Source organism: Desmodus rotundus, chromosome 5, assembly GCF_022682495.2.
Source record: "Desmodus rotundus isolate HL8 chromosome 5, HLdesRot8A.1, whole genome shotgun sequence".
NCBI classification, from domain to species: domain Eukaryota; kingdom Metazoa; phylum Chordata; class Mammalia; order Chiroptera; family Phyllostomidae; genus Desmodus; species Desmodus rotundus.
The window spans coordinates 143,927,043-143,942,335 of record NC_071391.1 but is presented as its reverse complement, the minus strand read 5'-3'; the positions used below and the strand labels follow the sequence as shown (position 1 = coordinate 143,942,335).

Here is a 15,293-nt window from a genome sequence, read left to right as displayed (position 1 = left end):
GGGGGAATATGCAGGGACTGCCCGATGGAGGGCAGGGGGCTGCCCATATGTCCTCTTCCCCCACTAGGGGCCTGCGAAGTCAGGCCTCCTGCTGAGATTGGCTTCAGCCATCTTTTCTGAACCCCAAGTCAGGACATGATCTAATTTGGGGGTTGAATGCTGCAATCTGGACTGTATTGGAATGTCTGAGTCCCCTGGCCCTTGGATGCATTTTTCCCAGGTCCTATTCCGAGGTTGTTTCTGGGAGGAGGATCTGGTTAGGGAGCAGGGGCTTAATTGTGACGAGGGTGCAATGCAGAACTCCAGGGACAGGCAAGGGCAGGACCTCTGCCCCAGCGCTGCTGAGCCACAGCCTAGCTGTATGACCCTGGTATACAATAGCGGGTTTGGTTAGAACTATATCATCAACTTGCTCTTACTGTGATCGAGCCCCAGTGCGTGAACCAGACAGTAGTGAGGCTGCCCCAGGGGAAGTTCTGGAGGGGGCCACAGCATGTGGCCAGCCAGGCTTCTCCTTGCACCCTCCCACCAACTGCCAGGCAGCTTTGAGGGGACCCTGGGCCTCCGAGGAAGAGCGTCTGCAGACCACTGGACTGTCTGATCACTGACATGGTCCCTGAGTGTCATTTTGTGGTTGGAGGTGTTTTGCCTGGCCAGGGCAGAAAGGAGGGTAAGGGGAGCCTCTAACGACAAGCACCTGAGCAAAGCTCTTTTCCTTCCCTCTAGCCAGCCATCCACCATATTCCTGGTTTTGAGGTAAGTCTTGCTCTCAGTTTTTCTTCTTCAAACTACTTGCTGGCCTCCCTGCGTTTTTAGCTCTGTTCCCTGCTAGAAAGGGCAGCAGGCATCCACCACTGCCTTCCTGCCCTCAGGCAGAGGAGGGCTCAGTGGGGCCCTGGGGTGGTGCAGATGGGCTGGGGTCCTGGCCCAGCTTAGGCCTTTTCTGCCCGTCTTCCCCGAGAGTGAGATCACACTCTCAGACTGAAGGGTCCTCATGGTCTTCCAGCTCAGTGGCTCTTAGCCAAGTTGCGTGTTAGAACCCTTGGGTAGCTTTAACAGTCCCTTGTGCTCAGGCCCCACCCCAGACCAAATGAAACACAGTCTTTCAGGGTGTGGCCCAGGCATTGGTAGTTTTCAAAGCTACCGGGGATTTTAATGTGCTGCTAGGGCCAAGAGCCATCCATTTAGCCCAGCGGTTCTCCGTGCGGCATCACCTGGGATGTTGCTGGAAATCCTTCTTGGGTCCCACTACAAACTGCTGGAGCCGAATCCGAGGGGCAGCACAGTAACTTGTGTGTTTACAAGCCCTCCAAGGATTCTGATGCATACTCGAGTTTCAGAAGCTCTGATTTGGACCACAGCTCCCAACTCACTGTTCCTACTGTAACCAGGTTTCTTTCTTCCACTAGTGACGGGGACTTGGTCCCTTGTCCCTGCTCTCCTTCCTTCTCCTGGGTGTCTCGGTAGAAAATGCAGACCCTTCACTGTGGTACCCAGGGTAATTTGCTTCAGGAAATACTACTCTTGGCCTGACTCAGCTGCAGCTTGAGAAGTGGTCATCCGGGCTGTGTTTGGATCCTCCCCTTTACGAGGCAGCCCACACAATTTGCAGACAGCTCTTACCTACCATGCAGGCCTTCCTTTGCCCCTGCTTCCCACTCTACCCTTTGTTTCTCCCCCCACCCAACCTTGTCTTTCTCCCCGCCCTGTCAAGTTCAAACTCCCGATTGCTGTCTACCAGATCCTGGGGATCCGGTTGTTTCTTTCTGGCTCCCCAAGTTCACAGGCTCTGATAGGAGCAGCAGCTCCAGGACCTGAAGCCTTTCTGCCTCCTGGGATTGAGGCACAGGTCCGCGCCCTTCCCACCACCTGTTTGCCATTTGCCTTTTCTCCTGTCACTTCCAGAGATGCCTGGACTCTCTGTTTATGTTTTGGCCTTCTTCTGTCCTACCAGTCCCTCTGCATCAATGTTAATCACACCTTCTCTCTCAGGGACCCTGTGGAGGGCGTGGCTAGAAGCACATGGCCCTTGCCTGGATGGCAGGTGGTTTCTGTTGGCTCCTCTTAGGAGATGTCTGGTGTGCTGATCTCTGCTCCAGCCTAGTCTTCCTTGTCACTAATGGTGAACTTTTATTTTCCCTCCTCTCCTCTTTTCACCACCTCCTGGATGTGGAACCTCCCATGATGTGGTCCAGGTACAGGATACATCACGGATCCTGGAGGAGGTGAGGTGGACCCTCACGGCTATGGACATGTTTGGGGGTGGGGGAGCAGAGACAGAGGGAAGGTAAAGGCCATCCTCTGGGCATGTGCCCCGGAGGCGTCAGGGTTCCTGGTTCCCCAGTGGGCATCTGTCACATGGAGACATATCTGAATTTCACTCCCCACGCTCTGTGTGGGTCCAGGGCTGCCTGGGGTGTATCCTGGAATGATTCTGGTCTCAGAGAGCTTGCTGCCCTCGTGGAGGCCAGATTCATCTAGACCCCATGGACAGCAATACATAGTCTCATCTGGCTGAGGACCAGGTGGAGTGTTTTCAAGAAGAAAATGTTCATAGGAGGCCAGAGTAGCCAAGGAAGCCTTTCTGGTGGAGGTGGCATTAGCCAGACATTATTGTAGGAAGAAGGTAGGAATTTTGCCTTTGGCCCAAGGGACCAAACACCAGGTTAGGACCTGAATGGTTTAGGGGATGGAGTGGGCTGGGGATTCCTAGGTTCTAGAAGTTTGGGGTTTGTATCCAGATGAAGCAAGATTTCATCCTGTGCCACGGAGGGTGAGGACCACATTGTGCTTGGGCCCTCATGAATGAATAGGGCAGAGTCCTGGTTGGGGAGACAGGAACGAGAGCCCTACTCAGATGTGGGGCTGGGCAAAGGACAGCCACTTCCTGCCTTCAGGGAATCCCCAGGCGGGGAGTGAGCACCATTTGACATTTTCAGTACAATTTGGGCTTGAAATGCAGGGTCAGGATGTGGGATCTGCAGGCCCCGCGCCCCTTACCTCACTTCCTTTTGCTCCCAGACCGAGGTGGGGTCCGCCAAACGAGCTGGCCATAATTGCGCCTGACAGGCAGCCTCCCGCTTTTGGCTGCAGTTGGAAAGACTGCCGATTTGGAAAGAGGAGCAGAGCCCAGTCCAGGGAAGCAGCACGGAGCCCTCTCTCGATTGAGAGCATTCTGTGGCCAAAACCCACAGCCTACTCTGAAAAAGACCCAGCCCAGGGATGAGTTATTAAAAAAAAGTTAAAATCCTTAATAACTGGATTGGTAATATATAACAGTGAGGGCTCAGGTTCTGAGAGCAAGGATCTGGCTGTGCTCTCCCTGTCAGGAAGCAAATCCAAATTTATCGCTTTTGGTCCAGACCCCAGAGAGGGCCAGTGTCCCATTGCAGGGCCAGCCACAGGCTGAGGAGGGGTGCGGGTCATCAGGGTCAGGTGGGAGCAAGTCCTGGGAAACTCGGGGGCACAGGGCCGAGCTAAGCCATCAGGGCCAGAGGGTCAGAGGCTCTCAACGATAAAAGGAGTAACAACTCATCCAGAGAACCACCCCAGAAGATGATCTTGTGACCCCTTCATTTCCAGGGGCCCCCACCCCAGCCCTGGGGCCCCTAGCTCATCCATTTCTCCTGCACTTGAAGGCTAAGCCTCATTCCAAGATCCTGGGCCCTATTTGCTTTGCAGAACCCTTTGGTCCTGGGTGGAGGCAGGGAGGTCCTGCTACTGCCACTGGTCCTACAGGAAGCTGGACGCCTATGCAGGAATCTTCAGTCTTTGCATTAGCTGAGCTCTCACCTTGTATGCACCCTTCAGCTCCATCCAGGCTACCAGCATGATCCCGAGAGGGTTGCTCTGGCCGTCCTGGAGGGCTGTTATGAGTCCCACCAGGAACTTAGATTCTTGGAGCAGAGAGGGCAGATGGGTGATTAGGAAGTCATCTGGCTGTGTAGGGGTTATAGGTTGGGAAGCGAAGGGCAGGAGGAGACCCCCTAGGAGGCTTAGGTGTCTCTGAAAGACTGCTTAAGGATGTTCTCTCTGGTGGGGAGTGCCTTTGGGCAGTGCAGCCCCAGGCGGTGTGGGAGACAAAGTGTCTGTGGGTAAAGTGCCGTCTGTCCGCACCGAGGGTTCCCAGGGCCGATGGAGGGCAGTGGGGATGGCTTCCTGAAAGAGGTAATGCTGAGCTCCCTTCTGACACAGGGATTGGTAGAGGAGTGGGGGGCGGGGGTCCAGGGCCTTGGGCTGGGGGCATGTCATCACTTGGGGCAAGTTTGTTGGGTGAGATTTTTCTCTCCCTCAGGCTGTGTGCCTGTCTGGAAGGTCCCTTTCTGGGGGGCCATGGCAGGGAAGGGGAGCTGTTGCATCCTGTCATTGAGGTTTTGGTGACGTCTGGGAGATGGGTCCTGGCGTGGATGGAGGGGCACTTCCCTCCTGGCTCCCCAGCCTGCCTTTCTGTGTTGCCTGCTGTTCCCCCTTCCCCGAGCCCTGCTCGCCTTCCCCTCTTCCCGCTCTCCCTTCGAGTTTCCCTCTTTCTCTGTTTGCTCCTTGGCCCTGGCTCCCTCTCTCCCTCCTTCTCCCGCCTCTTCTGAGCCCTCTGTCTCGTTTCTTTTCCTTTTTGTCTGGAGAACAAAGGCCGTCCGTGCTGCCAAGGGGAATGAGTTCAAAGAAACTGCAATTTTAGATTTCCTGAGAACTGGAGAGTGTGCATGTGCGTGCTCGAGTGTGTGCGAGAGTGTACACTCGCAAGAACACACACACGTGCACACACAGACTTGGCAGAAGAGGGGATGGCTCATTCCTTGAAAACCAGGGGTCCCTAGGATGTGGCACGTGCAGAGGAAGACCCACCTGGGGGCCTTAGGCAGGTTCAGGGGCTGTGGTCCTGACCGCTGAAGGCGGGGGGTGTTGCAATAGTGCCCTTGGTTCAGCTTCTTCTGTCCTCCCTGCAGAGGGGATGCCCTGGTAGAAGGGATGTGACGTTCTGTGTCTGTTTTCACTGGGGGCTCTGGGGGCCAACCAGAGATTCCTCCCTCCGCCTTTCCAAATCCAGGTGACAGGGTACAGCTTTTAGTCTGAGATGTACAGGAGGTACTCTCCTGCACCCCCAAATCCACTAGAAGGAAAACTTTGGTGTTTTGCAATCAGGAAAATAAACCCAGTGGTCCCCCATCCCCCATCCCTCCCCCTAGGCCTTAATTTAAAACACTGTTTTTCCTCCAAGTGTAATTAGAGCAACATGTTGTTCCTAACGAGCTGGGTGGGGCAGGCAGACAATGGAGCCCTCCCAGCCCGCCTGGCTGCCCCTGCCTGGAGCTCCCTGAGGAGCGAGGGTCTGAATGTCCAGAGGGCTCCCGACTGTGCCCTGCTGGGTGAGGTGGGGGGTCTACGAGCTACTGGTGGAGGACTGGCCTAGGTGGCCACATGGGCTTGCCAATGCACCCTCCGCCCCCGCCCTGGGAATGAGTGTCTGCCTGGTGTGGTGGCTCCCGGACTGTGGGAGGATGTTCCCTCGTGGTCTGGGCGCCGGCTCCCTGCACGGCACTGACCTGCAGGGCGGATAGACGGAGGGGCATTAAGGTGGATGCTGCTGTGGTGGGGGAGAGCCTCTGTTGTCCTCGGGTCCTGGTCTTCTTGGTCTGAGCAGTGAGGTAAACACTCCGTAGAGCCCATGAGAAGAGCAGCCCCAGGTCTGCCCTGCATTCAGGGCTGGGTGAGGAAAGTGGGTGGGGAGAGTGATCGGGCAAGGGGTTGGTGAGATGTTGCTTTATCTAATTGGGCGAATATTCTAAGGCGCCCTTGAGGTTTCTGTTCCTCAGAGTCCCCTGTCACACACAGGACATTGAATCAGGATGCCCCTGTGGCACTTGCAGCCTGCATGCACTCTTGCCTGGCAGTGCTGACGTGCTTGCCCTGTGGTGGTAAGGTCCACCGCAGCCCACCCCTGTTGATGACCACTGCCCTGGAGGGAAGTGTGGTGCCTCAGGCCAGCAGGACTAGGAAAAAGCTGGGAGGCTTGGGCACAAGAGCTGAACGTCAGGCCAGGGCCACAGGACCCGCAGGGGAGATATCAGAGACCTGTTAGCACCTTGGGAAACCAGGCAAGGGTCACTTAGACAGAATTCAGAGAAGTTAGAGAGTGGACTTACAAGAATTTTCTGGAGTGATTGGGGAGACTTTCTGGAAAATGGAACGCTTGAACTAGTCCCTGAAAGATGTGTTAGGTTTGGGAAGAGGGTCGGGGAGGCCCATTCAATTAGAGGGAGCCATGAGCAGACCCAGGGGAGGGAAGGCTTGGTGAGGACCTAAGGATCAGGCTGGAGCAGACGAGAGTGTTGGGAAGGAGGGCAGCGTATGTTGGAGCCAGCTCTTTATTTACACATCCACTCACCCATTTACCTCTCTGACCCTCCCTTCAACTCTCCATTCATAACCCTTACTGCACAGGGGATTCGGCTGCAGTCCCTGTGTGCAGAATTGCTGGTTTAATGGGGGGCACAGACAAATGAACACCTAGAGATGGCACAGGGTGATGTATCTTTCAATTGGAGAGGGTCAAGTTGCTCTGGGGGCCATGAGGGTGCTCAACTTAAGCTCAGGGCCTCAGGGAAGATTTAAATGGAGACCTGAAGCTGAGCAGGAGGTAGCCAGATGAAGTGGGCAGGGGAGCATTCAGACAGAAGGACCCATGAGCTTCAAGCCTCTGAGAAAAGACAGCATGGTGTCTCCTGTGACCTGCCAGGACAGGCCTTGAGTATGTTCAGGGAGGTGGCTTGTCACTCTCTGGGGTCCTGGAAGGAAAAGTTATCTGTTGAGAGGTGAGACAGAAGTCAGAAAGAGCTAGAAGATGAGGGGCCTTGGAGGCCACATTAAGCACTCAGGATGGGGAACCTCTGATGGGTGTTAAAACAGAGTGACATCCTTCGATAGTGTCCCTTGGCTGCTGCTCACAGCATGCCTTTGTTGTGGGGGGCGGCTGTGAACATGAGGTACAAGGACACCACTTAGCGGGATGCTGGTGAACCCAGGCAAGAGAGGGTGGTGGCCCCAGCTGAGGAGAGAAGACAGGTGGGTGCACATTCAAGTGATTTAGGAGACAGAATCGCCAAGGCTGGGTGATCAATCAGACATGGTGACAGGTGGGAGGAGAGCTGAGGACAGCATGGGGCTTTTCGGCCTGGTTGTTGAGGTGGGTGTTGCGGTGGGTGGGTTTCTGAGACGACATTTGAGAAGAGCAGGTTTTGAGGGGGAAGTTAGGGAATCCAATTTGGGACAAGTTCAGTGTGGGAGGCCAGTGGGACACATGGATGGATTGAGCAGTAAGAGGTTGGGACTGTGGGTCTGGCATTTAGGAGAGATGTTTGGGAGCAGAAAGCCTAGGAGAGGGCTGGGCAGAGGAAGGGACTCAGCAAGCAGAGGGGAGAGGGGAGGAGAGAGGGCCAGTGTGGAATCAGAGAGACAGTTTTAGGAAGGAGGCTGAGGTCAGCTGGCCAGATGCTGCTGAGGAAGTGAGAGCTGTAAGAGCCGGTGAGTGAGGGGCCTCTGGGTTGAGTTATAAGCAGATCATTGCCAACTTGGAGACAAGTTTCCAGGGAGGGGATGCAGGGAGCCAAGCTGAGTGCACTGGGCAGAGGGCCGTGTGGCAGTGAGAGACAGTGGATGGTGCAGTCCTTTTCAGGGAGAGAGAGGAGAGGGAGGGAGGCTACTGGAGAGGACACAGAGCAGCGGTAGATCTGAGAGACCATCTTTAAATGGGGAAGGAAAAGATCCAGCCAATAGTGAGGAAAATTGGGGAGGACTGTACGAGAGTGGGTTATGGGGCCAGAGGGTATTCAGATGCAGATGTGCAGTGATAACTTCACGGGTCTGCACAGCAGGGAGGGGGTACAAAGGGCCAACGTGCATCTAGCAGGCCTGGTGGAAGGGGGACCTACAGAGGCAGGGGTCCTGGGGAGTGGCAACTAATGACAGGGAGCAAGGATGCTCTGGGACCCCTGGGGACAGCGAGGTAGATGGAGGTGGCCTTGGGATGAGGATGGTGGCCTTGTGCAGAGGAAGCTGCTTCATGGACACACCTCTAACCACTGTCTCTGCTTGTCTCTCCCTGCTGCCTGTGCTGGGCGTGGCGCTCTACAGCTGTGTGCACCTGCCTTCTTCCTCCAGGGCCTCCTCCAAACGGTACTGGAGCTCTCCTTCTTGAGGTTCTTGTTCCCTGTCCTCCTCTGTAAATAGGTTCCTGAAAATGGGGAGCCTGGTCCTCAGCATACAGAGGAATGTCATCAACTTGGAGCTCAAGGGAGCCTGGCAGGAAGATGGAGCATGGAAATTGAGGGATTAAAAGGGATCGAAGGGACTGTGCCCAGAATTTGGGGGCCTGGAGGAGTGTCTGGGAGGAAATATGTGAATGAGCTTTCCTGGGTGATTTCGGGAGAAGGTTGCAGCCATGTAAGAAAGGTTTATTTTTCTGTCGTCCCCCTCCCCCACCCAGGGGAGCTTGGGCAAGGTTCCCTCCCTGACACCTTCATTTTGCCCCTTTGCATCTTGAGCTTCTGGCCCTGGGCCCACGTTGGACTGGGCATCAGCCTCGAGCAGGCCGCAAACAGGCCACAAGCCGGCCTTCAGGCCTCACCCTTCCTTTAAAGAGGCAATGCTTGATGTGCAGCCGTCACAGCTGGTGGCCTCGGAGTGCCAAGGGTGGGCTCTCGGCCAGAGGCCCGCATAGCAGCCAACCATTGTGGTGGCTGTCCAGGCCCTGCCCCCACACTCCAGGGGCACCATTCATGTGGACTGCGATGTGCGCAGCAGTCCCTGGAGTTGTGCCTCGTGGCAGCCCTGTGCGCCAGCCCTCCCTTCTCCCAAAGGCACTGCCTCTCAGCCAGTCTACAAATGTAGGTGCTTTCTCGTGCATCATGTCATCTTCGTTGTGGAGGAAAATGGTGAGTTTCTCCACTGTGTGCCCTGGTGAGATAGGGCAGTCACGAAGCCAGAGTTCTGAGAGACGCTTTTGGTGGCTCAACTCTCTTCAAGCCGCTCTGGGAGGTCAACAACAAGGCCAATGGGGAAAAAATGACACAAGTAGCAATACAGGAATCATATGGTCACTGCCATTTATTAGGCACTTCCTATGGGCCAGACAGTCTTCATATTTGTTCTCTCATTGAATTCTCAGAGCGACTTCGAAGGGTATTGTAATCCCGGGTCTTCGCATGAGGGTGTGAGTCACAAAGGTTGAGTCCTTTGCCCAAGGCTGAACAGCTAGAGAGTGGCATGGCTGCAACTAGAACCAAGGCCTGGTCTGATTCTAGAGATGAGCTCACCACTGCGGGTCAGGGAAGCTTAGCGCCCGCGGTGTGTCGTTGGGCAGGGGTGACAGCCGGGGCTGGTTGGGAAGTGATGAGGCGAGTGAGCCGGCATGTTTCTCTGCTCCAGATGCTCCCACGGACCATGGCAGAGCATATGCAGATGGACACGCTATCCTCTGAGAAAGAACCCGGAGCAAGTCACTTGGAGAATGAATCCAATGATTCCATTGTTTATTAAGTGGGATTACATGAGGCCAGCTCTGTAAAGTGTCCAGCAGAGCCCTTTTAATTATAGTTACATATCCTGAGGGTCGGGAACTCCGTGTATGGGCGTGCGGGTTGTGCACTGCCCAAGTGTCCAAGGGGGTGCAATTTCCAGTGCAGACATCATGTATTTGTATTTATTATAACGCTTTTCCAGTAGGTGGCAGTAAAGTGTCTTGTTCTAGTGAAGTTATGCCGATCTCCTGTGGAAGATCTCTAAGAAAGGGACATCCCTCTCTAATTGTCACAGAGGTGCCATGTGGGCTAGTAGTCCTCCTATTGAGAGTTTTCCTGAACCAGACATTATTTGAAATGTTGTATTAACTTCTTCAAGCCTCACACTAGGTTTTAGAGGTTGATTACTTTTAATAACAATTTTACAGATAAAAATGAGCCACAGAGAGGTGAAATAACTACCTAACTCAGTAAGTGGTGGAGCTAGGACTTGGACCTGTGTTCCAGCCACTGCGAGATGTGGTACTTGCCCAACCCATGGTAGTGCCGGCTTCCCTATGTGATTCTTCATGACCTTGGGGGATTCTTGCCCATGTCTTTTGGGAAAACCCATAGGAGGTCGAAGCTGACATATGCTGTCCTCAGCTCAGGTCTGCGGTGGTGGAGGAGCCTCCCCAGCAGCGCCCTTTAGTGCCTGTAGAGGACAAGCATTCGTATACCTTTCCCCTGCTGCTAGACACTCTGGCTCCCAGTGCCCATGCCCTGTCCTCACGGTAGATAGGTGTGAGAAGTGGGTGTCAGGAGCTGACAGGCGTCTGGGTGTGGGGTGGGGGTAGAGATGCAGCTGCAGGGTGGATGGTAATTTGGGAGGGTCTGAGCCAGGAGGCCGGAAAACCAGGCCAGCAGGAGCCACGTGGTGCTGTCTGGGATGGAGAGGGGCTGAGTGGATGTGCTGGGATGCGGAGGGCAGTGCACGTATGTGCGCATGTGTGTGCATGTGTTGGAGGTGAGGTGACCCTGAGCAGCTCATTGGTGCCTCAGAGCCTGCATAATGGGAGAGGGGTGACCTGGGGTTCATTTGGAATAGGGTGACCTGAGTCCTGGGTCTTGGTGCTTGAATTGTGATCCTGGAGAAGATGGTGTCCAGAAACACTGACTCAGCTCTCTCATCTCTGCCTGCCCCTTTGCCCACTTGGGCACCCTTGCTTCATTTCTGTCTCTCGTGCATGCCCTTTTGGTCCTGTCTGCCCTCTTTTCTTGTCTCTCTGCCTTGGTCTTTCTCCCACCTTTGTCTCTCATCTGCCTGACGTCCCCTGCAGTCAGACGACACAGACCTGCCCTACCCACCACCGCAGAGGGAGGCCAACATCTACATGGTCCCCCAGAACATCAAGCCAGTTCTCCAGCGCACTGCCATCGAGGTGAGCCTGGCTCCAGCATGGGGGGTTAGAAGGCAGCCTGGACCTTTCCCTTCTTTGCCCTGCCTTCCCTGGGGCCTGGGGCCTGGGGCCTGGGGCCTTTCTAGCCGCTCCCCCCACTCTGTGTCCCCAGATCCTGGCATGGGGCCTGCGGAACATGAAGAGTTACCAGCTGGCCAGTGTCTCCTCCCCCAGCCTTGTGGTGGAGTGCGGGGGCGAGATGGTACAGTCTTGTGTCATCAAGAACCTCCGGAAGAACCCCAACTTTGACATCTGCACCCTCTTCATGGAAGTGGTGAGCCCATCCCCCCTGCTGTCCCCTCCCAGTGTCCAGGTAGCTAGAGTCTCCTTGCAACCCCAAGCAGTCTGGGGGTCTGGTCAGACACCCTGTGGGAAACTGTGTGGGTCACAGCTCCTCTCCCACCTCACTGTCTGTGAAAATGGGGAGGAAATGCTTCTGCTGTTCTCACTGGAAGAGGTGAGGCCTATGAGCCACATGGACGGGGCCAACTTGCATCCTTCTGCCCAGATCCTGCAGAGTCCCAAGGACCCATCATCCATGGCTGTTTCCCCCTTCAGGGCAGGTGTCTATCCCTGAAGCTCCCCTTAGGGTTCTGCCAGGGCTCTGGTCTTTCATGATTCCTCCAAACCTTCCCCACCCCGGGGCTCCCCACCAGGGCCTCCACCAATGGGCTCACCCCACTGTCCTCAGGCCCCCAGTCCTCTCCAGTTCCCTGGGCTGCCTGGGCCTAGTGGCTAGAGTAAGGCATGCCGGAGGAAAGGAACATGGTTTGCAAGATGAAAGCACTATAGAATTCCAGGCCCAGTGGCTGTCAACAGGAGCCTTCTCTTGGCTGAGCCAAACCCGCCACCGAAGGAGAGCACATAAATTATTTCAAGTTGTGTTCAAAGTGCTTTCGGGGCTGGGGAGGTGGGGTAGGGAGAAGAATCTGGGTCTGTAAGCCAACTCTTGAGTATCCACTTGGGGGGGACTGTCTGCAAGAAATGTTGAGTCCTGGGCCAACTTCTCCCTTCTTCCCCTCCTAGCCAGTGAGGGTTCAGGGAAAGGAGACTTGCTTTCATTTTGGGCTGAGCTGATGTGTTCAGAAGGTATAGCTGTGGGGGAAAAGCAATAGCCTGCGTGTACAGTGTTCAAGAGGCAGGAGGAAAAGGTGTGTGTTTCTACTTCCCTGGCCAGCTCTTGGGCTCAGCCAACCACCACTTTGGAGTTATGGCTACTGGAGGTTATCTATGGGTGTGCAGTCATTCTCTCTCCTTGGCCTTGTCCTATGAAGAAGGGACCCTCCCCCCTCTCTCTGAGACCTCCCAGAGATGGGGTTAGGCCACTGCTCAGAGCTTCTCTCCTCCTCTTCCCAGATGCTGCCCAGGGAGCAGCTCTACTGCCCCCCCATCGTAGTCAAGGTCATTGATAACCGCCAGTTTGGCCGCCGGCCTGTGGTGGGCCAGTGTACCATCCACTCCCTGGAGAGCTTCCTGTGTGACCCCTACTCAGAAGAGAGTCCGTCCCCACAGGGTGGCCCAGGTAGGCGGAGTGGCTGTTGATGGGGAGGGCTGGGGCAGAGGAGGCTCAGGGCAGATGGGACTTGCCACGGAGATGTGTCTGAAGCCGTCCCCTCACTGGGACCTGGACGAGAGGAGGTTTCTGCTCAGCTGACCAGAAGGGTAAGGACCTTGTCTTCCTTGGGGCATAGCTTGGATCTGGGCTGTGCACACAGGTAGCAGGTACATGTGCCTGTGGGGGCTGAGAGGCAAGGGCTAAAGTGGAGGGTGATCGGGAAGAGTTGAGGGAGAGAGAGAGATGCTGGGATTCAATGGCATGAGGAGGGAGGAAAGAAATGGGAAGAGAGGAAGAGAGAGAATTGAGGAGACAGGGAATGTAAAGGAAGGTGGGGGAGGCAGAGATGGGATAGGGAAGAATCGGGTGGGAGGAAGAGAGAGACATGGATTGAGAAGTGTGGAGAGACTGGCGGGTCTTGTCTCACAGTTACCTGACTGAGACTTGTGGGTGGCTGAGGAGGGACGAGACCCCTGAGTGAGCCCCTTTTCAGGCCTGGACCCTGCTCTCCCCTATAGATGATGTGAGCTTACTCAGTCCCGGGGAGGATGTGCTCATTGACATCGACGACAAGGAGCCCCTCATCCCCCTCCAGGTAGGATGGTGCTGGGTCCCCGGGGAGGGACACTGGTTCCCACCAGGCACTGGCCCTGATTGCTCCCCCACCCCCTTCCTTGTCACTCCCATTCCTGCTCGCCCTTCCGTATCACATGGCCTCTACAAGAGATCCCGCTCTGTACCTTGGCTGGACACTGCACAGATGGAGGGGCCTAGATAGAGCTTTTAGTCTGGTTGGCAGGAGGCTGTTTGTGTGGTTTTCTGGGTAAGACCTGATCATTTCCCCCAAAGCGTGTGAGAAAAATGGCCCCTCTACCTTGAGGGCCATGTGGAGGGCTCTCCCCTGAAGATGCCCAGGAAATCAGGATGGGTAGGAGGAGCAAATGAGAGAGAAGACAGATTGGGTGGGAGTGACTGGGTACTTGCTGGGGTGCTCCAGTCCTAGAGTCTAACCTCAGCCAGGACCCTCTGGACTTGTGCTTGCTGGTACTTGGAGGCAGCTCAAAGGGAGGGGTCTGCATCCAAGCCAGTAATCTCCTTACCTCCTCCATACTTCCACCTCCAGGAAAGGGAAGGGAGAGGGGCCTTAATCTAAGGGTATCCAACCCTGCACAGGTCAGAGGCATCCCTTTGCTATGCACTCAGCAACATAGGGCCCGCTGGTAAGTCAGACACTATGGCAAACAGCATGGCAGGAGGTCTGTGGCGTCTCTTACTGAGGAGGGAGCACTCTGGGTCCTGTAGGCCTGAGACCATCCAGTTCTTCCTGCAGGGGAAATGGAGAATGGCCTCACGGCAAGCACAGGCCTCCAACTGGCCATCTGTTCTATGTTGACACCTTCCTCCCAGCTGTGTGTGGTGCTGCTCACAGCCCTGGCATCTGGGGCTCCCAGAGCATTGGGGCTGCCCGGAGGCAGAGCCTCCCAGTCTGTGTAGACAGCACTTGTGTCCTCAGGCCCAGAGCCTGTTTATTCATCCAGGGATGGGGCAGCACTTCAGAGGGTTTTGTTTTCTGCAGAACATCAATCAAATAACAGCACTGAGAGCAGGTGAGCAAACTTGGGTGTTGGTGCTCAGGATCCTCAAAGCTGTCCTTGGAGGTGTGTTTGTAGGGGCTTCTCTCTGTCATTTAGGGCTGATATATCCGCTTCTTTCTCATTTTACTTCCAGAGGAATGTCTCATGTCCAGCCCTGGGCCTCCCTGCTGCCAAAACAAGAGAGGTCTTGCTCTAGTAGCGGTGTCCAACCTGTGGCCTGTGGGTCGCATGTGGCCCAGGATGACTATGAATGTGGCCCAACACAAAATCATAAATTTATTTAAAACATTATAAGATTTTTTTGTGATTATGTGTCACAGTGTATTTAATGTGTGGCCCAAGACAGCTCTTTTTCCAGTGTGGCGCAGAGACACCAAAAGGTTGGACACTGTTGCATAGTTCACTGAGTTTGAGTCCTCAGAAGTCCTAAGCTCTCCATTTCTCCCATGTCTGTGGCTCTCCAGGGTTCCTCCCCATCATCCTTTCTGCTGGGGACACTTCTGGCAACTCCTGGTCATTCTTTGAGGCTCAACTTAGTTGTGGTCTCCTCCTTTCAGGGTTCTTCCCTGGCTCCCCCGCTTTTCCTGCAAGGCTTGGCTCTCTTAGTCATTGCACTTGCCTTAGGTCCTGCTTGTCTCTGTAATTGGCAGCATCTTCCCTAGACTAGGCTCAGGGCAGTATGGGGCACAATCCTCTTTGTGTCCTTAATGCCCAGCAGAGGGCCTGACTGAACGGGAGGTGTTCAATGAAGTCTGCCTGGATTGGTGGATGCGTGGGCGGGTGGACAGAGGGAGGGATGGATGACCTGCCTGCTCTTTGTAGGGGGTCTAAGAAGGAGCTTTACTTGACTGGGAAACCCAAGTGGAAACTTTGGATGGCCGTACAAAGCACTGGATGCTAGTGCTTTCTGGCCTGGGTAGGTGTTTGTAGCTGAATTAGGCAGATAATTAGCCCCAAACTCCAGTCTGCCTGATCCTGGCTCCTGCTTTCCACCCCCTCAGTGGGCTGTCTGAGTCTGTGCAGGGAAGCAGACTCCGAGGGGGAGGGACTATTTTGGGTCCTGCTGGCTACAAGCACAACCGGAGGCAGACAGTGAGGAGGCCCAGTCTGGTCATCCTCCTGACATTGACCTCAGTGAACTGGGGCAGGGGTCTAAGCCAGAGCAGGTCTATCCTCTTTTGTGGGAGCACAC

General features: G+C 55.1%; 1 protein-coding gene across 21 annotated transcripts in view; it reads left to right on the top strand.

Annotated features, from left to right (window-relative positions):
* DYSF (dysferlin) overlaps nt 1–15,293 on the top strand; it is a 202,305-nt gene that overhangs the window by 126,334 nt on the left and 60,678 nt on the right. For 15 of the 21 annotated variants that reach the window (XM_053924834.2, XM_053924830.2, XM_053924832.2 and 12 more), the window contains 6 exons: nt 727–756; nt 2,196–2,225; nt 10,832–10,933; nt 11,064–11,225; nt 12,308–12,473; nt 13,025–13,101. In XM_053924834.2, coding sequence (XP_053780809.1) covers nt 727–756; nt 2,196–2,225; nt 10,832–10,933; nt 11,064–11,225; nt 12,308–12,473; nt 13,025–13,101 — 567 coding nt within the window. Of the gene's footprint in view, nt 1–726; nt 757–2,195; nt 2,226–8,127; nt 8,170–10,831; nt 10,934–11,063; nt 11,226–12,307; nt 12,474–13,024; nt 13,102–15,293 lie in introns of all 21 variants that reach the window. The other 6 variants (XM_053924822.2, XM_053924814.2, XM_053924821.2 and 3 more) reach the window with 1 other exon arrangement.